This window comes from Nycticebus coucang, chromosome 13 (assembly GCF_027406575.1).
Source record: "Nycticebus coucang isolate mNycCou1 chromosome 13, mNycCou1.pri, whole genome shotgun sequence".
Lineage (NCBI taxonomy): Eukaryota > Metazoa > Chordata > Mammalia > Primates > Lorisidae > Nycticebus > Nycticebus coucang.
Genome location: NC_069792.1, coordinates 17,811,704 through 17,837,852, shown reverse-complemented (window position 1 = coordinate 17,837,852; position 26,149 = coordinate 17,811,704). Strand labels below are relative to the sequence as shown.

The 26,149-nt window shown below is 35.5% G+C and overlaps 1 protein-coding gene across 1 annotated transcript in view; it reads left to right on the top strand.

The window, feature by feature from the left end:
* ARFGEF1 (ADP ribosylation factor guanine nucleotide exchange factor 1) overlaps positions 1-26,149 on the top strand; it is a 167,863-nt gene that overhangs the window by 81,770 nt on the left and 59,944 nt on the right. Inside the window, exons 8-17 of the mRNA XM_053559499.1 lie at positions 105-280; positions 1,190-1,323; positions 6,259-6,493; positions 11,221-11,320; positions 11,421-11,560; positions 11,666-11,774; positions 12,433-12,634; positions 20,317-20,428; positions 21,171-21,376; positions 21,654-21,738. Of these exons, the coding sequence (XP_053415474.1) occupies positions 105-280; positions 1,190-1,323; positions 6,259-6,493; positions 11,221-11,320; positions 11,421-11,560; positions 11,666-11,774; positions 12,433-12,634; positions 20,317-20,428; positions 21,171-21,376; positions 21,654-21,738 (1,499 nt within the window). The remainder of the gene's footprint in view (positions 1-104; positions 281-1,189; positions 1,324-6,258; positions 6,494-11,220; positions 11,321-11,420; positions 11,561-11,665; positions 11,775-12,432; positions 12,635-20,316; positions 20,429-21,170; positions 21,377-21,653; positions 21,739-26,149) is intronic.

Here is a 26,149-nt window from a genome sequence, read left to right as displayed (position 1 = left end):
CATTGCTTTTCTGCCACTGTTGCATTTTAAATACTCTCTGCTTTTTAAATATACTTCAGTTAAGTTGAATATATTTGAATGTTTTTTAATTCTTACCGTTTTAGATATGGGAGAAGGGTCTACTATAAATCCAAGTGCACATGGCAACATTGGAACTATAGAGGATGGTAGTGACAGTGAAAATACTCAAGCAAATGGAATTCCAGGAACACCAATTTCTGTTGCATATACACCATCCTTACCTGATGACAGATTGTCAGTCTCTTCCAATGATACTCAGGTACAAATGGGTGAGGGAGCTGTTAATCTTACAAATTTATAGGCCACCAACACCTTGTCATGATGATGCTGACTGATTTTAGTTTGGGGCAATAAGAAACTTTTGGGGTTTTCCTCACTGATACAAATTACAGCACTTTATTCCCTTCATATTTTGATAGCTACCTTTTAAATTCTAAGATATGACTCATCTATATTCACATCTTTATCCCCCCCCCCCCGCCCCAATTGAAATTACCTTAACAAAGAACATAGTTACACATTTTCACAGGGTAATTCTAGTATAGGCTAAGCATTCCTACTCCTAAATCTAAAATGCTCCAAATCTAAAACTTATTGACTGCCAACATGATCCTCAAAGGCCATGCTCAAAAGAAATGCTCATTGGAGCATTTTAGACTTTGGTTTTTAGATTGGGGATGCTCAGTAGGTATAATGTAAATATTCTAATACTCTAAAAAAATCTGAAATCTAAAATAGTTTTGGAATAGATTAGTAGTTAACAACTTTTAAACATGGCCCTGCCCGTGTCTTCCTAGAGTAATGTAAAATAGGGCAAAACCATAAAATAGCCAATGACAGGTAGTAGAAAGCATAATTTGGGCTTTGGAGATAGGTATCTTGTCAGATATTTTTGTGGGGACGGGGGTTGGTGATAAATGAGGAAGATTTTAAAAATCTATTTTTTAAGGTGTTTGTTATGGGGTTTGGTCATGACATGTCAGAGTAAAGAAAAAACAAAGTGGCAAATTTCTCATCTGTTTCCTGTCCAATAGTTGGGGGAAACCACACCTGTTAGTGAATTGAATAAAATACATTAGAAGGCTGAAATGATTTTACACTGGCAAATGTCTTTATTTTCCTTTTTTTTTTAAATGTCTTTATTTTCATGGTATATTAACTTGTTTAGGAATCTGGAAATTCTTCAGGACCTTCACCTGGTGCTAAGTTTTCCCATATTTTGCAAAAGGATGCCTTTCTAGTATTCAGGTCATTATGTAAACTATCCATGAAACCACTGTCAGATGGACCACCAGATCCAAAGTAAGTCATTAGCTGTTTTGCCTGACAAATAGAGGCTTGAAACTAACTTACTGTGTTAAAATGCTATTTAGACTGTCTTTTGTTCTTCGTGTCCTATAGAACCTTCAAATTTTTTTTTTATTGGTTGTGTATTTTACTTAAAAATATGAAAGTATTGAAAAGCAGTAAGTTCTAAAACTGCTAGCATAGTTACCTTACACTGTTTCCTAAAGGGTATGACAACATTATAGAATAGAACCTGGTACATAGTAGGTGATTAATAAATATTGAATGAATGAATAGATGACTTCTTATTTCTGTATTGTAAGTACCTATGGAGCTAATATAACTCTGTTTCCCATATTCATGCTGGACTTCTGAAAACTGCCATGTTAAAGGTACTAAAATGTAAAGGAAATAAATTTTGAAAGTTATAATGAATGATAGTACATATTCATCAAGTTCTGCCAGAATGCCTGAGGGTGATTATCTTTCTCTGTAGGTAGCAGGAAATACTTTGAGATAGGAGTTATTTATCTAATTTGCATTAAATGTATTAATTTAAAATCTAGGGAAGTACCATTTTTCTGAGTCATAAATGGTCATATGTCTTTTTCTTCAAATGTAATTAATTACTGCTTGGACTGAGTTTGGGAGTTTTATAAGAGTGGTCTGCCTCCCTCTTATTGTAGCTTAATGTTTTACAGCATGATATTTTTAGGAGAACTTTCTAGAGAAAGAAATTTTAGAGAAAATGTGAGTAACTTTAAGAAAGGGATATTGACATGGGTGAAATGTAAGCAACACGACTTCACTTAAGAAAAAAAGTCTATGGAGTATTTCAGTGTTTCAATTAAGAAGACTAGAGAGAATTACTATAAAAATTTTAGTAACATTTGTTATATTTTCTATAGTTTTGTTTTATTTTTGTCACATTGTAACTAGTTCAGGGAAAAACATCTTTTAAGCCCAAGCCTAAAATCATAAAATCCTTTTATACCCAAATCCTGAATGTTAGAAATGTAATTTATTGGTTCTTCTGTGTTTTGAAAATATAAACACTACAGAAAAAGAGTTAAAGTTGTATTATAACATAAACTTGATTATGCCTTGTATACTTTATAAGAATGTATATTTTAGGCTGGATGTGATGGCTCACATGTGTAATCCCAGAGCTTTGGGAAGCTGAGGTGGGAAGACCACTTGAAGCCAAAAGTTTGAGACCGACTTGGACAGCATAGTGAGAACCCATTTCTACAAAACTATTGTTTTAAAAATTAGCTGGGCATGGTGGTACATGTCTATAGTCCTAGCTAGTGGGGAGGCTGGGTCAAGAGGCTCGCTTTGAGTTCAAATATTAGAGGCTGTAGTGATCTGTGATTATATCACCTCGCTAGGCAACAGCAAAACTCTGTCACAGAAAAGAGGGAAAAAGAATATATAAAGATTTCACTTTATTATTAGGAGGGGAAAATAACTTTCTAATTCAAAAACTGACAATTTTCATGTTATTCTGAACTGGTGAAGACCAAGTTTAATAAATAAATACCTTAAGAATTTGGTATTATTACTTAAGGCCTTTTTTTTTTTTTTGCCATGTTTTAAAAATGTTATTGGCTTTAAAAGCCTCACATGTTTAGTTTTCCCAAATCAAATGTAAAAAATGTGGTTTGAAAAATGCTAGAAACTGGCTGGGCACGGTGGCTCATGCCTTTAATCCTAGCGCTCTGGGAGGCTGAGGCAGGTGGATTGCCCTTAGCTTACAGGTTCGAGACCAGCCTGAGCAAGAGGAAGACCCTGTCTCTGGGAAAAAAAAAAAAAAATAGCTGGGTTTTGTAGTGGTTAACTGTAGTCCCAGCTACTTGAGAGGCTGAGGCAAGAGAATCGCTTGAGCCTGAGAGTTGGAGGTTGCTTTGAGCTATGATGCCATGACACTCTACCAAGGGTGACAAAGTGAGACTTTGTCTCATAAAAAAAAAAAGAAAAGAAAAAATGCTAGAAACAGAAAGAAAATAATTTTTAAAAAATGTAATGAAAAAGGCACACACAACGAAAATATGAATTTCAAGGAGTACTGTTGGGGTGGTACATGTTCATTAGCCCCAATCAGGTTTTGAAAAGTTGCAGTCTTTAATATTACAAAGGATCCTTTTTTTTTTTTTTATATAAGGTCTCTGTCAAACGGCTATAGTGCATTGGCAAACTCTTAGGCCCAGGCACCTCAGCCTCCCTAGCAACTGGGACTACAGGCTTGTGCCACCAAGCCTGGCTAATTTTTATTAGGAGGTGGTGGAGAGGCCTGTGGGGGTGGGGCAGAGTCTCTGTTGCCTCGGCTACTGTGTTGTGGCATCAGCCTAGCTCACAGCAACCACAAACTCCTGGGTTCAAGTGATCTTCTTGCCTCGGCCTCCTGAGTAGCTGGGACTACAGGCGCCCACCACATCTAGCTAATTTTTCTATTTTTAGTGGAGACAGGGTCTAATTCTTGCTTATTTGGGTCTCAAGCTCCTTGAACCCAAGAGATCCTCCCAACTTGGCTTCCCAGAATGTTAGGACTATAGACATGAGCCATGGCACCTGGCCACTAATTATTTATTACAGCTTTTTTTGTAGAGATGGTGACTGGCTATGTTGCTCAGGCTGGTCTCCTGGTTTCAAGTGATCCTCCTACCTCAGCCTCCCAAAGTGCTAGGATTATAGGCATGAGCCACCTGCCTAGCCCGACAATAGATTCTTGTGAGAAATGTGTAAATTAATAATCCCCTTACTTAGTGGGGTTTAGCCAAATATTAGTAAATTATGTTTGAAGACCTTGACTTGACCATCAGGATTTTAAACAATTTGAAATGCAAACTGAAATTTTTCACCCTTGGGAATTGTTATTTTTCCAAAAGAGAATGTATCATTTTCTGTGTTGAATGATTTTTTGCCAAAAAATTGATGAACTTTTGTAGTTATGTAATTTTCGTCTTTCTCTTTTTATTTTATGGGCTTACTAAAATTACGAAGCAGGACATACTCATTAAACCTGAATCAGAATTTGAAACTACCCCGTGAAAAACTGCAGACCTGAAATTTCTAGCCTCTTTTGCCTATCAAAAGTATAATTAATTGTCATATGACAATCAATTATTTGATCATTTTTTCATTAATGCCTTGTACATGGTTACATTCATTAATGCCTTTAATATGAGTTTACATTCATTAATGCCTTTAATACAAGGTTAAATGTAAAATTAATGTCTTAATTTTTTTGAGCACATGCAATGTATAAGGTATTTTGTTAAATGCTGGGGATACAAAAATAAAATGTGATAAAACTTACCTTAGAGAATGATAAGATGCAGTATTTAATCACTATAGGAGTTGAGTGGAAAAGGTGATAAATGTGAGCTAGACTGGAAGAATGGACTAGTTTGTAAGCCTTGGAAAGCTAGAATAGGAGAGGAGGTACTTGACTCACACCATATTTTCCTATAGCTATTCTAAGTCTTCACCCTACACTGTTTGTAACATGATTTATCTAAGCATTTTTATTTTTTATAATTACATATTTGCTGCACGTAATTTTAGATACAGAGGAATATACATCTTGGAAACATGTCTGTGATCACAATAATAATATTAACTATTTTATTTCAAAGAAAGTAATTTTTTTGTGAAATCCATTTCTATGAAATTAAATATTCTTTGTCAAATTTATGTAGCTCCTTGAATTTCTTGACACTTACTATAACCATAAAACTTTAAGGTGGAAATCAAGAGCAATTAAGTTAACCGAAGTGTGTAAATGTGACTGAATATAGTTTTTTTAAGTTTTTTTTAAATAAATGAACTAACTGCTAGAGTGTTTTTGTGTGTCCTACATTTGAAATGTTGCCTGGGATCAGTGTCCTTAGTCTTCTAGGCTTACAACATCAATTTCAAAGGGAACAAAAATATTTGCAAAAGCAAATAATGAAAATGCTAGCTAGTGATCAATCAGTAGCATGGCACAGTAATTAATCAATAATTAATTGATTAATTATATTGATCAGAAATAGAATTATAAATTTTAAGCCAGAAATTAGTTTTTCATCTTTTTATTACAAAAGTATTAAAAGATAATTTTTAAATGTTCTAAGCCTCTATGCTTATTTTGAAAAAGAAAAATTTTTAAATGATTACTGACAAAGTAAGCTTGAAGTAGTGTGATAACTTGTTTTGTTCTTTTTTTTTTTTTTTTTTTTTTTTTTTGAGACAGAGTCTCACTAAGTCGCCCTGGGTAGAGTGCTGTTGCGTCACAGCTCACAGCAACCTCCAACTCTTGGACTTAAGTGACTCTCTTGCCTCAGCCTCCCAAGTAACTGGGACTACAGGCACCTGCCTAGCTATTTTTTTGTTGTAGTTGTCATTGTTGTTGATCAGGCCCCAGGTTCAAACCTGCCAGCCCCAGTTACCCTACCCATTGAGCTACAAGCACTGAGCCATGATTACTTGTTAATGCAATCAAAATATTTTACTTTGTCTAGGATTTTTGAGTAGCATAACCAGGGAAAAATATATTGGAATTCATATGTACTAAGTTTGAAACAATCTGAGTAGTTCATGATAATTTCTGAATAAAAGCATGGCTGTGAAAGAATCAAGGCATAAATCTTCATATTTTTTTTTATTTCAGTGGAACAAAGGTTGATGTTAAATATTTGTGAATGATTTTTTTTCCATTTAAAAAGTCTGTGCAATTATATAATATAAGAAAACATCATAAAGTACCCCATGGGTACCTACCTATTGCTAGTGGCTAAGTTATTTGAGTATTATACTTTATTTTTTATGTTGTAGAGTTGGTGTTTTCTGTTCCTCCCTATTTAAAAAGTTTGTTATATTATGTGATGATATCAGGAAATGTCTATGAAGTAACTTATTACCATAATGCTAAACTGGTCCACATACTGTGCCTTCTTATCATTTTAGGTCTCACGAGTTACGATCCAAGATTCTTTCATTGCAGTTACTTCTGTCCATTCTGCAGAATGCAGGGCCTGTTTTCAGGACAAATGAGATGTTTATTAATGCTATTAAGCAGTATCTTTGTGTTGCACTCTCAAAAAATGGAGTCTCTTCTGTTCCAGAGGTTTTTGAGCTTTCTCTTTCTATATTTCTTACTCTGTTGTCAAACTTCAAGACACATCTGAAGATGCAAATTGAGGTATGTTTTGCATTTAGGTATTAAAATGGATTGTTAACTATACCAGAAAGTTTCCTAGCATGTATAATTCTAGAACTTCTACAAAATAATACTTGTATATTGTCATGTACTTTCCTCTTTTTTTTTTTTTTTCACCTATTCAACTATCATGTGCCTACAAAGTACTAGGTACTGAGTAAGTGTAGAAAGCAAAATGAAGTAAGACCTAGACCCTGTCTCAAGGAACTTGTACTAGTTGAATGAATGGTTCTAGCTCTCTTAAATTTACCTGGTTCTCAGCAATAGTCTTGCCATTGTGTATATAGTATGTTAGAATGAATATGGTTATCTTAACCATATTCATTCATACTCGGCCTCCTGAGTAGCTGGGACTACTCATTTAAGTATTAGGTCCTTTAAAAGATTATGGAAATGTATTATATTTGGGGGGGGGTTATACTTTAGGACATTAGAAAAAAATTAATTTTTGCTTTATACTTTTTTTTTCCTCCTTGAGATGGAGTCTCACTCTGTTGCCCCATACTAGAATGTGTAGAGACAGCCTAGCTCACAGCAACCTCAAACTCCTAGGTTTAAATTATTCTCCTGTTTCAGCCTCCTGGACAGCTGGGACTACAGGTGCTTGCCACAATACTGGGCCAATTTTTCTATTTTGAGTAGCGATGGGGTCTCACTCTTGCTCAGCTGGTCTCATCTCAAGCATTCCTTCCGCCTCAGCCTCCCAGAGTTCTAGGATTACAGGCATGAGCCAGCATGCCTGGACTTCAGGCATGGTTATCTTGTATTACAATGTAGGCTTTGCTTTTTTTTTCTAATGTATACATTATATTCCTGAAGTTTTTTTCCCCAAGATCTTTGGAAACAGAATAACAGTTATGTGATTCTAAGATATTTTTCAGAATCTTCCAACCTTGTCTGCATGTATTATGCAGGTGAAGCAATTTCTGATTTTTTGTTTTCATCTTCAGATAATTCAGTACTTAGAAATAGTAATTTATGTTTTACTGATTTAATGGATGCCTTTTTCCAGTTTGTCATTTGTTAAAATATTATTTTGGTTGTGACATTGTTTATTTAGAAATACTCATTTTTATGTTGGTCAGTTTTCACTTTCATATTATGTTTGATGTGATATATAAGTTATATCTTAATTTTTGTTAAGTTTATATTTAATACTAACTAAAGACTAATAGTTCATTAGCCCAGTAGAAAGGACAAATTATTTTTGCAGAATTTTGAGATGGTTAAAATAATCATCTTTTATTGCTAATGTTCTATAATATCTATCAAAATTTATTTAGAACATATGAAACAGAATAGGGAGGTCTTCTTATTTTAAGTGAAAAAGTTTAAAATTTGGGCTATATTCTTGACAGGAATTGAATTTTGGTACCTATATGATGTCAGGTTTTAGGAGTTTGCTGTATGTCTGTTAAAATAATGCAAAGCATTTAACTAGGAAGAGTTGCTATTTTTAGATTTTTTTTTCTATTATCTTCAGGAACTACAGATAAAAGAGATTTTTAAAAATCTATGGAACTTTTGCTTTTGTTAAAAACCAGAAGTCTGGCTTGATGCCTGTGGCTTAAGCAGCTAAAGTGCCAGCCACATACACCTGAGCTGGCGGGTTCGAATCCAGCCTGGGCCCACCAAACAATGACGGTGGCAACCGAAAAATAGCCAGGCACTGTGGCAGGCGCCTGTACTCCCAGCTACTTGGGAGGCAGAGGCAGGAGAATCGCTCGAGCCCAGGACTTGGAGGTTTCTGTAAGCTGTGATGCCACAGCACTCTACCCAGGGTGACAGCTTGAGGCTCTGTCTCAAAACAAACAAGAAACAAACAAACAGAAAAAAACCCATAAGTCTTTCATTTGATGATGAGGTATTTAAGTTGGCATTAGAGGATTTTGGAATTGTGTGTAGTCAGTTACAGATTTTTGGACATTCAAAACTCTACTTCTATAGGGACTATTTAGTAGAGTGTGTGAAATATAAATTCTTACAGAACTAGATAACAAAAATGATTTAAGTTGCAATTACTATTTTTGTAGAGTAAAACTGATTTACACTATAATACACTATAAAAATGAATTTGAAAGGAAATATTCTTAAGAAATTTCCTGTTAGCTCATAGATGGTAGATTCTTACTGCAAAATTGTTGTCCTACTATTCTGTTCTTAAAAGATCAAGGCTGGATGCGGCGGCTCACGCCTGTAATCCCAGCACTCCGGGAGGCCGAGGTGGGTGGATTGCTTGAGCTCAGGAGTTCAACACTAGCCTGAGCAAGAGTGAGATCCCATCTCTACGAACAATAGTAAAACTGAAGCAAGAGGATCCCTCGAGCCCAGGAATTTGAGGTCGCTGAACCATAACGCCATGGTACTCTACCCAGGGCAACAGCGTGAGACTCTGTCTCAAAAAAAAGAAGAAGAACACAAAAATAAAATAAAAGATCAAATTTATTTCACTTGCTATTATCCCTTAAGGGGAGATAATGAGGCCAAAATGAGAAAAATATAGATATGCTTTTGAAAATATTAAACATGAGGTCTGTTCTACTTGCAATATATGAAAACCTAAATTTTCAGAACAAAATTAACATGCCTTTTTTTTTTTTAAGAGACAAGAGTGTCACTCTGTTGCCCCTGGTAGAGTGCTGTGGTATAAAGTGCTGTAGTATCACAGCTCACAGCAATCTCCGGCTCCTGGGCTTAGGTGATTCTCTTGCCTCAACCTCCCGGGTAGCTGGGACTACAGGTGCCTGCCACAACGCCCGGCAGTTTGTTGCAGTTTGGCCAGGGCTGGGTTCAAAGGCCGGTGCCCTACTCATTGAGCCACAGGCGCCGTCCCAAAATTAGCAAATTAACATTCTTACATGAAAATTCATTTTATGAGACTATTCACTTTGGAATTTCTATCATGTAATTTTGTTTTCGTGGTCATTAAATTATACATCTATTGCAGAAAATACATCTTACACACATCTTTTCGAGAGAACATCTATTATGTGAAGATACATTCATTAATTTGAATAAAGTTTAAAAAAATCTATTATGTGAAGACAGTATGCTTTAAATAAAGCTTTTATTCTACATGTATAGATTGTTTATGCTCAATAAATCATGAAAAGTTTGATTTTTTTTTAGAGCTTTTGATAGGTATGGTATCTTATAATAGGCTTTGCTTATTAGTGCAATTTGATAAATCATAGAGAGTAGCTAAAGTTTTTGTTTTCTTCTTTAAATCTGTGTTATTTATTTATTTTGTAAATCAGAGAATCCCACATTTTCTTGATTGATGCCATCATTAGTTTCTGATATTTTCCTTGTATACTTACGCCAAAAGAAATATCTAACAGTTCCATCTATTAAGCAGTTAGGGCCAAACAACTTAATATTTGTCTTAACAACCTAGTATCCATTTAAGAAAGTAGTGCATCTAAATTGAAAGAAAATTTTTGTTTCATTCTTAACCACAATTACTTACCACTAGGATGTGTGTGCCAATTAGACACTGTATGCAACCTCTTAGACTTTGGAATCAGATTGAACATGCCATCCTTATTTGTTGATTTTCATGCAGTACTTTTATCATAGCACCTACCAAAATTCAAGTTTGTAGAGATAATGATATCATAGAAAGGAATGTAGTATGATCTAATTGAAAGCATGGACAATCTTTCAAGGTATCCAACAGATGTATTTCTCTCTCAATCTTACTTCAGAAATTCCCTGTGGCACCCCTGTGAACTTGCTTCAACATTTTGGAGTGCTTTGGAGCAGTATTTAGGAACTATGGACATGTTGCCATAAATATTTGTTGAATATCTACCATGTGCCATACAGTGTGGACACAGTGCATAGTAAAAGCAACCTGGTTTCTATGCTCTTAAAGCTTATAGTCATAGAAAGTACTGATATTAAGCAAGTAAATAGAAATGTATTGAGGTTTATGAAAGAAAAGCACTTTATAGGGGTTCTTGACCCAGTTTGGGGACATATTCAGTAATATTATAAATATGGTTATTTCTGCATTCATAATTCATATATTCCATGAATTTTAATATGTTGTTTTTGTCACAGTCACTTTTATAAAATAAACTCGAATCTGAACATTTTTAGCTGTTAAATTGAAGTTATTTCATTGGGTTGCTTAACTCCTTTGTGCTTGATTATTTGGTATAAAGAATAGTAACGAAGCATTTGCTTATAGTTTTCAAACAGTAGATATTTTCACTTTTGTGAATAATCAGGATAATATTACAGCATATGAGACTTAGGTCCTTTTTGTTGATGAGAGTGTAAGTTATGTTTGAATCTAAAAACAGCCTTGCCCAGTACTAGACTGTCTAAAAGATATAACTGATGAACAGAGTATAAATTATGTTGAGGGGGTAAAAAACTGAAACCTAAGTCATACTAGTTTTGTGAATATGTTCTAGAAAGTATTACCTACAAGAACTCTAAATCTTTGCATTTTTCTTTTGTAGTAACTGTACAATGGCAAACAAAACAGCACAGTGTAAAGTGCAGCACTGGCATTAGAAGGGTAAATTTACATCACTCACCCAAGTTATTTTAGTTCTGAGGTTTCAGAGATGGAACTCAGTAGGAATTCTGTAGGAGCCTGAGTCCTAATCTTTTTTCTGGCTTTGAGATATTTAAGAAGTTATGATATATAAGAATTGTAAACAATATTTCAAATAGAAATTTTCCCCTAATCACAGGTATTCTTCAAAGAAATTTTCTTATACATTTTGGAGACATCTACTAGCTCATTTGATCACAAATGGATGGTTATTCAGACACTGACAAGGATTTGTGCAGGTATTTAAAATTATTCTTTATTATCTCTTAGATAGTTAAAAGGCCCAGTGTATGCATGTACTTAATGCATTTTATAAAAATTAATATTATATTGTTACAGATGCTCAAAGTGTAGTGGATATTTATGTAAACTATGACTGTGACTTAAATGCAGCCAATATATTTGAGAGGCTAGTAAATGATCTATCAAAAATTGCTCAAGGAAGGGGCAGTCAAGAACTTGGTATGAGTAATGTTCAGGTAAGAAGTTTAGCAACATTTTCAAATTTAAGCTTTGCCAAAGATTTGGCAGATATTTTCCTTAAAAGATTTTTGTTTTTATTGCATTTTTGAATTCTTTTATAGGAATTGAGCCTGAGGAAAAAAGGTTTAGAATGCTTAGTGTCCATTTTGAAGTGTATGGTTGAATGGAGTAAGGATCAGTATGTGAATCCCAACTCTCAGACAACTCTTGGTAAGGTGACATTTTGCATTGTAATTCTTCATCATTTTAAGTAAATGAAACTTTGGAGGATAGCTGCATTTGGAGGATAGATGTATTTATTCATTTAACTGATAAGGAAACATTCTCTATGAGTTAAATAAGTAGCTTTAAAACTGAATTTTCCACCTTAGTTATCCAAACTATGTTTTCCTTCTAAATCTTCCTAGAAATATTTTGAGTATTACATATAGGGAAGTACCTTTATGTATTTATTTTTTTATAAGGCAATTATAGAAGAAACATATAAAAGCTAGTATGTTTTGAGAAGGCTAAATTGTTTATCTGTATTTGATGTTTACCCTTACCCAGAGAAAAACTCAGAGCTATAGGGCCATCCTAGTGTTATTTATTTCTCATGCAGAATGAACTGAGAGCAGAAATCCAGTGGATACTTAGGGCTGCAGCTACTAAAAGAACTCCTCCTAATGTGCAGATTATACAGATGCAAATTATAGTTGTGTTTTTATATTGAAGTATATTGTTTATTATGGCACCTAGTTCTTTATTTGTATTACATAGATATCTAACCAGCATTGAAATGCCATGCTTTATTTGAGAATTGGTGTTCCCTTTCACATTCTTTTTCTTTGACAGCTTAATGTATTATATCATTTTTTTCTTCCTTCAGGTCAGGAGAAACCCTCAGAACAAGAGATGAATGAAATCAAACACCCTGAGACAATAAACAGATATGGAAGTTTAAATTCCTTGGAGTCAACGTCATCATCAGGAATAGGCAGCTATAGTACACAGATGTCTGGCACTGATAATCCAGAACAATTTGAGGTCCTAAAGCAACAGAAAGAAATAATAGAACAAGGGATAGATTTGTAAGTATCACATTTTAAAGGGAAATGTTATTGAATATCCCTCTGCCAGTACTGTTATTACCACCTTTCAATGAGTAAAATGGGAGAAGTTTTCTTGGATCCAAGAATTCTATTGGCTCCTTATTCAGTTCCCCTTATTCATTGCATCCTAGGCCAAACATGTTCTTATACTGTCCAACTACTATTGTCATATAAATTAATTTATACCATGTATTGAGTGCTGTTGACAAACATCATCCGTGCAGTTTTGCATTGTGTAGCTCAGTTACAAAATCCCCCATTGCATTTCTGAATCATGTGACAACTCAAAAAATTTTAAGTGTGAAACTACTATAGCTACAATACTATGCATTGCTCCTTTATAGTTTTATATTTTCTTCAATTGAGTTACTCTTATTATTGATTTCATATGCTGATAAAATGATAACTTCTCTTTTCCACCTGGTCACTGTACCAGACCCTGATTGTGTGACATAAAGTTTCCTAGGCTGGTGCAGTGGCTCACTCTTTGTAATCCTAGCACTCTGGGAGCTCAAGGTGGGTAATGGTTTGAGCTCAGGAGTTCAAGACCAGCTTAAGCAAGAGCAAGACCCCATCTTTACTAAAGATAGAAAACTAGCCAGGTTTTGTGGTGGGTGCCTGTAATCTCAGCTTCTCAGGAGGATCTCTTAAATCCTAGAGTTTGAGGTTGCTGTGAGCTATGACGCCACGGCACTCTACCCAGGGTGACAAAGTAAGACTGTTTCAAAAAAAAAAAAAAAAAATCAATTTTCCTGCTATGTTTTGTAATATCTACCCACTCCTGTACTATTTCCTGTGTAAATACTGCCATGCTGCATTCTTTTCTCTTTATTGCCAACCTCTTATTTCATAGAGATATCATAAGAAAAAAAAATGGTATTACTGGTCTTCCTCAATCTAGCTATTGTAAACTATTAAAACCCCCTTGTTATGTTTACTTGCTTTGCTACTTCTGCTATAAAGTGTTTTTTCCTGGTAAGTGGTACCTTTTGATGGATGTTTAAGTGGAGTTTTTTTCCAACATTGCTATGAAAAAAAATTGACAAAAATGTATATTCTGTTAGAAAATTGTAAAATCTTGCAAAATTGCCTTAGGAAACAGCCATCGAAACTTTATTCATTTTAATAGTTTCATCAATATTTATTGAAGTTCCATCTGTTCCAGATATCATTCAAGGTCCTGAGGAAACTACGTGAATGGAATGGCCCTTCCTTCTGAGTGGCTCACAGTCTAGTATGTGTAAACAAAAATGCATATTAATATGCATATTAAAATTCTGCTAGTGGCCAGGTGCAGTGGCTCATGCCTGTAATCCCAGGCTAAGGCAGGCGGATCCCCTGAGCTCACAGGTTCAAGAACAGCCTGAGTTAGAATGAGACCCCATCTCTAAAAATAGCCGGGCATTGTGGCAGGTGCCTGTAGTCTCAGCTCCTTGGGAGGCTGAGGCAAGAGGATCCTTGAGCTCAAGAGTCTGAGGTTGCTGTGAGCTATGACAACATGAAATTCTACCAGAGGGCGACAAAGTGAGACTCTGTTTCCAAGAAAAAAAAAAGAAAGAGAGAAAGAAGGAGGGAGGGAAAGCAAGGGGAGGGGAGAGGAGGAGGAAGCGAAGGAAGGAAAGAAAGGAAGAAAGAAAAGAAAGACAGAAAACTCTGCTAGTCACTGACCAAATATATATTTGGTACTTGGAACTATGTGCTAAGTACCATGAAGGCACTCATCCCTGTATTCAAGGTTATAGTCCAAATATGGACAAAGTATATGATTTTTAAATAGCACTGTGTAAGGTCTATAAAAGAGTGTTGTACAAAGTGCTACCAAGGTGTAACTCTTACTTGAAGTACTTGAGGAGTGAGAGAGGGAAGAGTACCAGGGCTTCAGAGTGGAGGTTCCCAGCTTGCAGTCCTCCTCTCAGTTGCTTCTCCCTTGCCATAAATGAGAATGCTTTCATGTAGCCATGTCCAGTGTACTCATCCACAACTGGTCTTTGTGACGCTGTGCTGTCCTATTTCCCTCCTACTATTGTGACCATGTGGTCTCAGTCTTGTTATGGACTCTTTCTCCAGCATACATGTTAGCGTTGGGACAGTTCTGTCCCTCTGCCTTTTTCTTTTTTTACTTTGTGTCTTCTCCTGAAGGATCATGTTCTTTTTCATGACTTCAACTACAATGTGCTGGTGTTTTGTAATTCCTCGTTTTTATTATAAATACATCTACTTAAGTAAAGTTCAGGTTCATATCTCTAATTGCTTGTTGGAGTCATCACTGGATTGCATATTTTCTCTCAGCTGATTCATAACCAAATCTGTCAGTTTTTATTCTCTTTATGGTTAGCGCCCTAAGGCTAGTACCAAAGACAAATAGAAAAACCCTACTGTTTCTCTATTTCTTATTTAGGCAAGGAACCCCAGAATGTTACTAAATTTATGAGCTAGAATCCTGGGGGTTAGCTTAGATTTTCCTCTTACTCTTGAATATTATGTCACTAAATCCTGTTGGTTCTACTTCCTAAATCTCTCTGTAACCTGTTTTCTTTTCTCCATCTTCCACAAGCTATTCTCACAAATAAAACCATTACCACTTCCTGCCTTGAGCAATATAATCTTTTATAATTGGCTAAGCTTTCTTTGGTCTTGTTTATCCTTTAGTCTTTCTCACAGGTAACTATGCTAATCTTTCTTGAATGAAAATCTGCTTCTGTTTCTCCTCTTTCTTGCTCTTAGAGAATAATGCCAAAGTTTCTTACATCAAAGTACCTTCAGGATTTGGATCTGCTACATTCTAAGGTTTATCACCTGCCACTTTTCTGTTACCTGTTGTTCCAGTGATGTAGAGCTAGTAATATTTATTATGATACTGTGCTGTCTTATGCTTTTGTGTATTAGTATGTTCTCTTTCTCTCTGGGCTGTTTTTGCTTATAGTCTGTAAGAGTTACAATCATTCTTCAAAACTCAGTTCCAGAATCACCTTTCCCAGAAAACACCATGCCCATCCTAGTCACTTCTGCTGTATTATTTTCTTCTTGTGACTGTATTTATTTGGTGCATTTTTATTATTAAAATTCTTTAAAATTGTGTTTCTTCCATCACAGTGAAAGCTTTTAGAGAGCAGGGTTTTGTTTACCTCAGGGAAAAAATTTTGGTACTATTTAACGTATGTGATTATGGTTGAATTAAAATTTTACAGGAGAATCATTAGGAAGACAGAATAGGGAAAAGAAAGCATCCAGACAAAGCAAATGGCATGTGCAGCAGCACGGGGGAGGGAAGGGTGGATGTTTGAGGACTATTGTTCAGCTTGTCAGGGGCAGGGTGGGAAGGGAGTAGCAGGAGAAGAGACGAGGGAATTGAATTGGATCTAGATTACAAAAGGCCTTATTCTCTGTGCAAAGGAGTTTTTGTGCTGTATCTCTTAACACTAGCATGCTACTTAGTGAAGGCTTTTATGAGAAGAATGGCATCATCAGATTTCTGTTTGGTAAATATGACTTGCCTGAAAGGGAATTAGACGAGGAGAATGTGTACAAAACGAGAGATAGGGAGACCCTTGCAGTAGGCCAGGTGACAGGTGATGAAGCACCAAAATAATAAAAGCAGGGAGTAAATGATTTATAAACAAAGAAGTTAACATTTGAGTTGGATCTCTAAACATGTGTGAGAGACCTCAGGGAATGAATGGAGCAGGTAAAAGAGATGCAGCGTGAATAGACGCTGAAAATACATGATGTTTAGGGAATAGGGCAGGCTGTGTGGGAGGAGACGAGTGAGAAGGGGGTGAGAGAGAATCTGGAGCTATAGTGAGAGAGGTTTTGTGTGCCAGTCTAATAATTTAGATAAATGAACTAAGATGACCTAAAGATAAAGAAAAATATATATTCAGAATACAAGCATACCTCAGAGATACTCTGGGTTCAGTTCCATCCCACCTCAAAAAATGCATATCACAATAGAGCAAGTTACACTAATTTTTTTGGTCTTCCAGTACATTTATTATTGGTTTACCTTTATATTCTATCAGTCTATTAAGTGTGCAATAGCATTATGTCTAAGAAAACAATCACCATACTTTAATTTACTTTATTACTAAAAAATACTAATGATCTGAGTCATTTGCTGAATCATCTGACCTTCAGCAAATCATAATCATTTTGCTGGTGGAGGGTCTTGCCTTGATGGTAGTGGCTGCTGGAACTAATCAGAGTGATGGTTGCTGAAGGTTAAGATAGGTGTATTAGTTTCTTAAAATAAGACAGCCGTGAAGTTTGCCTCAATGATTGATTCTTTCACAAAGGATTTCTCTGTGGCATGTGATGCTGTTTGATAGCATTTTACCTACAGTAAGACTTCTTTCAAAATTGAATCAGTCTTCTCAAACCCTGCTGCTGCTTTACCAATGAAGTTTATGGAATACTAAATCCTTTGTTGTCATTTTCTTGGTGCTGACAGCATCTTGAGAGTAAATTCCATCTCAAGAAACCATTTTCTTCACTTATCCATAAAAAGTAACTCCTCATTTGTTAAAGTTTGATTATAAGATTGCAGCATTTCTGTCCATCTTTCAGCTCCACTCCTAATTTTAGTTCTCTTAGTATTTCCATCACATCTGCAGTTAACTTCCCTACTGAAGTCTTTTTTTGAGACAGAGTCTCACTAGGTTGCCCTCGGTCGAGTGCTATGGCGTCACAGCTCACAGCAACCTCAAACTCTTGGGCTTAAGTGATTCTCTTGCCTTGGCCTCCTGAGTAGCTGGGACTACAGGTGCTTGCCACAATGCCAGGCTGTTTTTTTTATTGTAATTGTAGTTGTTTGGCAGGCCCGGGCTGGGTTCGAATCCACCAGCTCCAGTGTATGTGGCTGGCGCCCTAGCTGATGAGCTAACAGGCACTGAACCCCTACTGAGGTCTTAAAGCCCTCAGAGTCATCCATGAGGGTTGGAATCATCTTCTTCTAAACTCCTGTTAATGTTAGTATTTTGGCCTTCTCCCATGAATCACAAATGTTCTTAAGCCCTATAAAATGGTGAATCCTGTTTACAAAGTTTTCATTTTACTTTACTCAAATCCAAAAGAGGAGTTATTCTTCTGACAGGTATAGACTTAAAACATGTATTTCTTAAGTAATAATACTTAAAAGTCAAAATTCTTGATCCACGGGCTACAGAACAGATGTTGTGTTAGCAGGTAGGAAAACATTTATTTCCTTATATATTGCCTTGGTGGCCCAGGTGCCTTTTCAGTGAGCAGGATCTTTTCTTTTGAGCAGTAGGTCTCAACAGTAGGCTTCAAATATTCAGTAAACCATTCTGTAAACAGACATGCTATCATCTAGGCTTTGTTCTATTTCTAGAATACAGGCAGAGTAGATTTAGCATCATTCTTAAGGGCCTGAGAATTTTCAGAATGGAAAATGAGCATTGGTTTCAATTTAAAGTCTCCAGCTACATTAGCCCCTAACAAGAGAGTCAGCCAGTCCTTTGAGGCTTTGAAGCCAGGCATTGACTTTTCCTCTAGGTTTGAAAGCCCTAGATAATGTCTTCTTCCAACAGAAGGCTATTTCCTACACACAGAAAAAAAATCTGTTGTGTAGTGAATGGAATCACCTTCATCATTAATCTTAGCTTGATTTTCTGAATAACTTGCAGCTTCCCCTTAACCTTTCCCTTTTATGTTATAAAGATGGCTTCTTTCCTTCAACTTCATGAACCAACCTCTGCTAGCTTCTAACTTTTCTTCTGCAGCTTCCTCACATCTCTCAGCCATCACAGAATTGAGTTAGGGCCTTGCTAGTAACACCTTAATTTTCTGTCAATAACTGCTCTTTGCATTTAATAACAAGTCTGTTGTTTGGTACAAGAGGCCTGCCTTTTGGCCTTTCTGCTTTCAACCTTCCTCACTAAGTTGAATTATTTCTAGCTTTTGATTTAAAATGAGAATTGTGATTCTTCTTTTCACTTGAACACTTAAAGATTATTTCAGGGTTATTAATTGGCCTAGTTTCAATATTGTTTTGTCTCAGGGAATAGAAAAGCCAGATGAGAAAGAGAGAGATGGAGGAAACGGCCTTTCGGTGGAGTAATCAACAACTTAACACATTTATCATTTGAGTTTGCCATCTTATATGGGTACAGTTTGTGGTGCCCCAAAACAATTACAATAGTAACATCAAAGATCATTGATTGGCTATGTGTGGTGGCTCATGCCTGTAATCCTAGCACTCTGGGAGGCTGAGGCAGGAGGATAGCTGGAGCTCAGGAGTTCAAGACCAACTTGAGCGAAAGTGAGACCCCATCCCTACTAAAAAGAAAAAAATTGGCCAGACGTGGTAGTACCTGCCTTTAGTCCCAGCTACTTAGGTAGGTGAGGCAAGAGGATCGCTTGAGCCCAGCAGCCTGAGGTTGCCTTAACTATAATGACACCACTGGACTCTACCCAGGGTGACAGGGTGAGACGTTGCCGTAGGGGGAACAAAAGATTACTGACTACAGATCACCTTAACAGATTCAGTAATAATGAAAAATTTTGAAATATTGTTAAGTGCCATAAAACAAGGTATGCCTGTATGAGTTATTCAATATTCACAGCCTTAAAGTTCATTTACTACATGTCATTGTCTCTAATACTCTAGTTTACCACTGTTGATATGGATTAAAAAATATACCGTACTAGAGCAGTGCCTGTGGTTCAAAGGAGTAGGGTGCCAGCCCTATATACCAGAGGTGGTGGGTTCAAACCCAGCCCCGGCCAAAAACTGCAAAAAAAAAACACAAAAAACCATACTGTAAAAAAGTCTATGAAATGATCCTTATCAGTGATAAAGGTGGCCTTACATTTGAGACTATTTTTTTTTTTTTTTTTTTGTAGAGACAGAGTCTCACTGTACCGCCCTCCGGTAGAGTGCCGTGGCGTCACACAGCTCACAGCAACCTCTAACTCTTGGGCTTACGCGATTCTCTTGCCTCAGCCTCCTGAGCAGCTGGGACTACAGGCGCCCGCCACAACGCCCGGCTATTTTTTTGTTGCAGTTTGGCCGGGGCTGGGCCTGAACCCACCACCCTCGGCATATGGGGCCAGCGCCCCATTCACTGAGCCACAGGTGCCGCCCCATTTGAGACTATTTTTAAAAATTATTTATGGGTATTACTTTTTGGAGACAAGGTCTGGGTCTGTTGCCCAGGTTAGAGTGCAGTGGCATGGTCATAGCTCACTCTAACTTCAGAAATCCAAGGTTCAAATCATCCTCCTGGCTCAGCTTCCCCAGTAGCTCAGACTACAGATATATGCCACACACCTAGCTTTTTTTTTTTTTTTTTTTTTTTTTTTGGTAGAGATGGAGTCTCACTATGTTGCCCAGTTGCTGGTCTTGAACTCCTGGCCACAAGTAGTCATCGTTCCTTGGCCTTCTAAAGTGCTAAGATTACAGGGATTACAAGGGTGAGCCAAACATGCTTGGCCTCATTTGAGACTCTTTTATAAAAAGAAAAGAATAAAGAAATCCTTGTACAATATTATATTTTTATATGTTCATATATTATATTAAACTCTTGTTTCTTAAGTTTGTTTCTATTACAAAATTTTAATCTGTTGCATTTCAAGATGATCTTTTGAGGGAATACAAATGGTTTTCTATTTTTAATGTTCTCATTAACTTTAATATCATCTAGATTTAATAAGAAACCAAAGAGAGGAATACAGTACCTCCAAGAACAGGGAATGCTTGGCACTACACCTGAAGATATTGCCCAATTCTTACATCAGGAGGAAAGATTAGACTCTGTAAGATACCAGTTTATTTCATTCTAATCTTTTCTGTAAAATCCTTTTTTTAAGTTAATATGTATTTGGCCCCTTGGAAATGTTTTCCTAAATATGAAGATATGTAAAACCTAAAGAATAGTCTTGGTTGTAATATAAATATATATACTTGGTCCTCTGTATCTGTGGGTTCTTTATCCATGGATAAACCACAGATTGAAAATATTGAGGGGGAAAAATGGATATGGTTGTGTCTGTGCTGAAAATGTACAGACTTTTTTCTCTTGTCATTATTCCCCAAATAGGGCAGTATAATAACTAATTACATAGCATTTACATTGTATTAGGTATTATAAGTATTTAAAGATGACTTAAAGTATGGGGGCTGTCCATAGGTTATTTGCAAATACTACTTCATTTTATATAAACAATTTGAGCATCCATGGATTTTATTATCCAAGAGAGGGTCCTAGAACCAATAACCCAAAATAGCCCAGGGCCCACCCCGGTGTGTATGTGTGTGTGTGTGTGTGTGTGTAAAATATAAATTTTGCCTTTTAAATTTTCTAAACTCAAAAGAATATCTTGGTATTTTTATAAATGCACTTAGTAGTTTAATTTTTAGCTTCATGTTTGGAATTGTTTATCCTACAGTTATAAGCTTGTGAATCTTAAGAATTTTTCTGCTGTTTAAATGTCTGTGCGTTGGATATGACATGCCACTAGATAGAATATCAATGTATGTCTTCTGTTTTTATGTTAGACTCAAGTGGGTGAGTTCCTGGGAGATAATGATAAATTTAACAAAGAAGTCATGTATGCATATGTGGACCAACATGACTTTTCTGGAAAGGACTTTGTTTCGGCTCTTCGGATGTTTCTGGAAGGATTCCGTCTCCCAGGGGAAGCTCAGAAAATTGATCGATTAATGGAAAAATTTGCTGCAAGATACCTAGAATGCAACCAAGGGTAAATAAGATTCAAATTGATTGTCAGCTGTATCCAAGACACTGTGCTTGGGAGCACCCAGGGATTTAGAGATAATAGGACGTAATCCCTTGTCTTAAGAGAATTTATGTTGTCTATGATCTGGAAGTGATGAGACAAATCCATGAAAAATTGTAATGTGAGATAGAGTATAAATCCTGAGAAAGAAAGTTAAAAGTGATGTGGGGTTCGAGATGACTTATTTAAGTGAAACAATGAAACAGTAAACGTTTATAACATAATACATTTATTTTTTCAGACAAACCCTTTTTGCTAGTGCAGATACTGCTTATGTTTTGGCTTACTCAATTATCATGTTGACCACAGACCTTCATAGTCCTCAGGTATGTTTCCTTCTAAGTCAGTTTTACAATAAGTAGTACTTTTGAATTCACTAAGAAATAGTTGAAATTTTAATCTTATTCAATTAAACCAATAATCTTAAACCAATCACTGAATTGGGGTATTAAATCTGAGTTGATATACATTTTACAAAAGGAATTTTTAGTAGTAACTGCTTTTAAAAAAAATAATTTTAATTGCATTGGCATTTAAAATTCATACTGTTCTTTAAGTATATTTTTGTTATTTAAGAGAGTACAGGTGGTTTTGATACATGGCTTGAATCAGGGCTGTAAAGGTGCCCATCACCCAAATAATGTTCATTGTACCCATTAGGTAGGTTTTTGCCCTTCCTTTCCTCCTCTCCCCCCACCTCTTGATTTCTAATGACTTTTACTTTCCTCTGTGTACTTGTGTGATGTATTTATTAGAAAATACATGTGGTATTTGTTTTTTAGAATATTGGTCACCAGTTCCTTCCAAATTATTGCAAAGGCATTAATTCATCCTTTTTAATGGCTGAGTAGTACTCCCTGGTGTACATATACTACATTTTGTTAATCCACTCATGAATTGATGGCACGTGGGTTGATTACATATCTTTACTATTGTTAATTTGCTGCAGTAAACATTCAAGTGCAGGTGTTTTTTGTTGTTGTTGTTTGTTTTTTGATAAAGTGACTTCTCTTCCTTTTGGTAGATACCCAGTAGTAGGATTGCTAGATGAAATGGTTTTAGTTCTGTGTGGAATCTCCATCTGTTTTCCATAGAGGTTGTACTAATTTGCAGTCCCACCAACATTGTTGCTGTCCCTCTGCATCTGTGCCAGCATTTATTGTTTCTGGATGTTTTAATAAAAGCCATTCTAACAGGAGTAAGGTGATATCTCATTATGGTTTTAATTTCCATTTCCCTGATTAGTGATGTTTTGCATTTTTTCATGTATTGACAATTTGTCTATCTTCTTTTGAAAACCTTCTGTTCATTTTTGGTAGTGATTCTAATTAGACTTTAAAAGTATATCCATATGTGTCATTCTCATGACTGACAACTATTTTAAACTTAAGATAAATTTTAATCAATCTAGAAAGATAGGTCTTGTGTCTGTATTTGTCACAATGTGGAGAAACACTATATATAAAAATCATTTATTTTTCTAATGTTTCAAACTTAAACAGTAGAGAGATTAGCATAAAGAACCCTGTTGTATCCATCACGCAGCTTCCACAATTATCCTTGTATGGCCAATCTTATTCTATCTACTTTATCCCTCCCCCACACAATTTTGAAGCAAATCCCAGGTATCTTACGATTTTTATTATCCATATTTATTTCATATATATCTTTAAAGGATAAGTGTAGGCATAACCACAGTTACCATCATACCTAAAATATTAACAATAATTTAAAAATATCTGATATCTAGGAAATGTTCAAATTTCATTTGTCTCACAAAATTCCTCCTTAATTATTAAAGAAATGCCACTTTATTTGATATCTACTAAAAAAGTTGTTTTTAAAGTTTTAAGTATTTTTTGCTTAGTTTCTAAAAATATGCCTTTGATACCATTGGGTAAAATTATGTTTACAAATTATTTACAGGAATTCATACTTCTAGGGGTAGGTATCTAATGATATTTATTATTCTTAGGATCTAAAATAAATTATATACTTAGCATCATGAGATGCGTTGGAAAAACTAAAGTATATTTAGAGTTTGAGATTAACCTTTGGCAGTATAGGGTTGTTTTTTTTTTATGTTTGTGTGTGTGTGTGTGTGTGTGTGTGTTTGTTTAACTGTGTGTGTTTTGAGATGGTTAAGGCACAGTTGGGATGGAAATTGTATACCAAACATGAAATGGGAGTATTATATATAAAGTTACTCCTGTTTTAAGTATCACAATTGAAGAATTATGCTTTTACCACAGATTCACTTGATTTTATGAAGGACTTTAAAAAAATTATTTAAGATATTTCCCACTTAAGATGTGCCCTTAGTGATGGCAATGTAATCAAAGTAGCTCACCTTTCAGGGTTTTTATTATTTAACATGATTACTTTTTTTTGTGGTTTTATAAGTCAGTCCGCAGGTAATGATTTATTAAGATATCTTTGTATCAGAGTTCTGATTTTTCAGTAGTCTAAACTTAAAACCATGGTATTTATAACCTGGGCATACATCCTTTTATACTTTTATAGACATTTGGTTCTATAAATGAATAAGCAATATCATATGCACAGGTGCCATACTTGTGGTTTGTTGAAGAAATACTAAAATTTCCTTTTGTATATTTTTGTAAATACCCAGATTGCTAAAAGTTTTTAAAGACATTCTAGTTAGGAGCATTATCTTGAAAATGCCGTCCTGTCTTCAGTGTAATAGTTTCTGTTCATAGATAATGTGCTTGGATAGTGGCTTGTCCGCCTATCCTGGTCAGATTACTACCTGGTATCGAATGCTGACCGGCAGCCTGCTGCTGCAGAGCAGCTTGTGAGTTCCTGTGAAGCTAAGTACCCTGTTAGAAAATTGAACCATAATCTTGACCCTGGTTGATTTAGAGTTAAGAACCATAACTAACCATAACTATGACAATTGACATTTTAAAAGAACATAGGTAACTTTAGAAGACTTTCTTAAAACTAGTTCTTCTCATTCATAGTTGTTTTCAAACCTAAAATATATGTGAATTTAAACAAGCCATTTTGTTCTCTTTTTATGTAGAGTATTTATAGTTAGGCTACCTTTTATATAGTGTATGAGTCAGTGAAATTTTAAAAATGTTGAGGTATGTTTAGAACATGTTTAAATTTTTTGAGTACATTAATCATAGGTAGTAACAACCAAAAAAAATTGAAGTCATTTAAACACTAAATAAGGCACTGCTTAATTTAAGCACATGAGGATAAAAGCCAAGAGCGGAGCGTTTCATAAAAGATGTCAGAAGTGGGAATGTAGGATTGTGTTTTACATGGCTTTCAGAATCCTACTGTAGCAAACTGTTCTGTGTGAGCCGTGTGCTTTACTTTGTGTATGTGAAAGGAGAATCTTGACTCTCACCTTCTGGGAGTACCAACTCAGATCCATAAACATTTAGCTGCTAAATCAGATTTTCTGTCAAGACTTCTCTCTACCTCTTAATGGCATGATGCTAAAATATTTTGCTATGCTCACAATTTCCAGGTGAGCATCATCTTCCTTTACCTCTTATTGGCAGCATTTTGTGTGGTCTTTTATTTTGTTATTCCTGATCTGTTTTTAAGCATTTATTAGAACTTTAGGTAAAAGAGCCTGCTTTTGTTCATACTTTTTTATAGTGCCATGACTTGGATGAGTTTTTAAAGTTGGATAATATAGAATTTTCCTCCCTTAGATAATAAGTTACGTTTGAAAACTTTCATTTTAATGTTATAATCAAATTACTATTTTATTTTATTCTTTTGCCCATAATCAACACTTTTTAATATTTTGCATATTTTCTTCATCTTTCCCTCTCATTATACTTTATTTTTTTAATATTTTATTTTTTTATTAAGTCTTTTGTACATAGATCATAAATACATTTATGCCCATTTCAGTGTATTGATTATTTGTACAAATTGGAGTGCTTACATCATATTAATCAGCATAGCTTTCATCTCATTTACCCAATTATAGCATTAGGATGAAAACTTTCATGATAATATTTTTATATTTTTATAGGAAAAGCACTCCTAGCACCTTTTTCTGACAGATTAGAAAGATGTGTTTGCAGAGTAATCTGAAGTAAATAACTATGAATCCCAGTTACATTTTCTAAACACTCTGATCTCTTTATAGTAGTTCTGTTTTTGTTTTAATTTTGGAGACAAGAGTCTTGCTCAGTCGCCCTGGGTAGAGGGCAGTGGCATTATAGCTCACAGCAACTTCAAACTCTTAGGCTCAATTGATCCTCTTGCCTAAGCCTCCCGAGTATCTGGGACTATAGATGCTTGCCACAACACCTGGCTAGTTTTTCTATTTTTGCTAAAGAACAGAGTCTTGCTCTTGCTCAGGCTGAACTCCTGAGCTCAAGCACTCCACCCGCCTCAGCCTTATAAAGTGTTAGGATTACAGATGTGAGACACCATGCCTTGCCTATAGAGTTTTACTTTCTTTCTTTCTTTTTTTTTTTTTTTTAAAGAGACATGGTCTTATTATGTTGCCCAGGCTGGACTTGAACTCCTGCGTTTGAGCCATCCTCCCACCCCAGCCTCTTAAGTAGCTGGGCTACAGATGCAGGCCACTATGCGTGGCTCTTATAGTTACTTTTGTAAACTTCTGATGACTTGCTCTTTACATTGTTTTATGTACTTTGATGTAAATTTACAGGATTTTTTTTTTTTTTTGAGACAGAGCCTCAAGCTGTCGCCCTGTGTAGAGTGCGGTGGCATCAT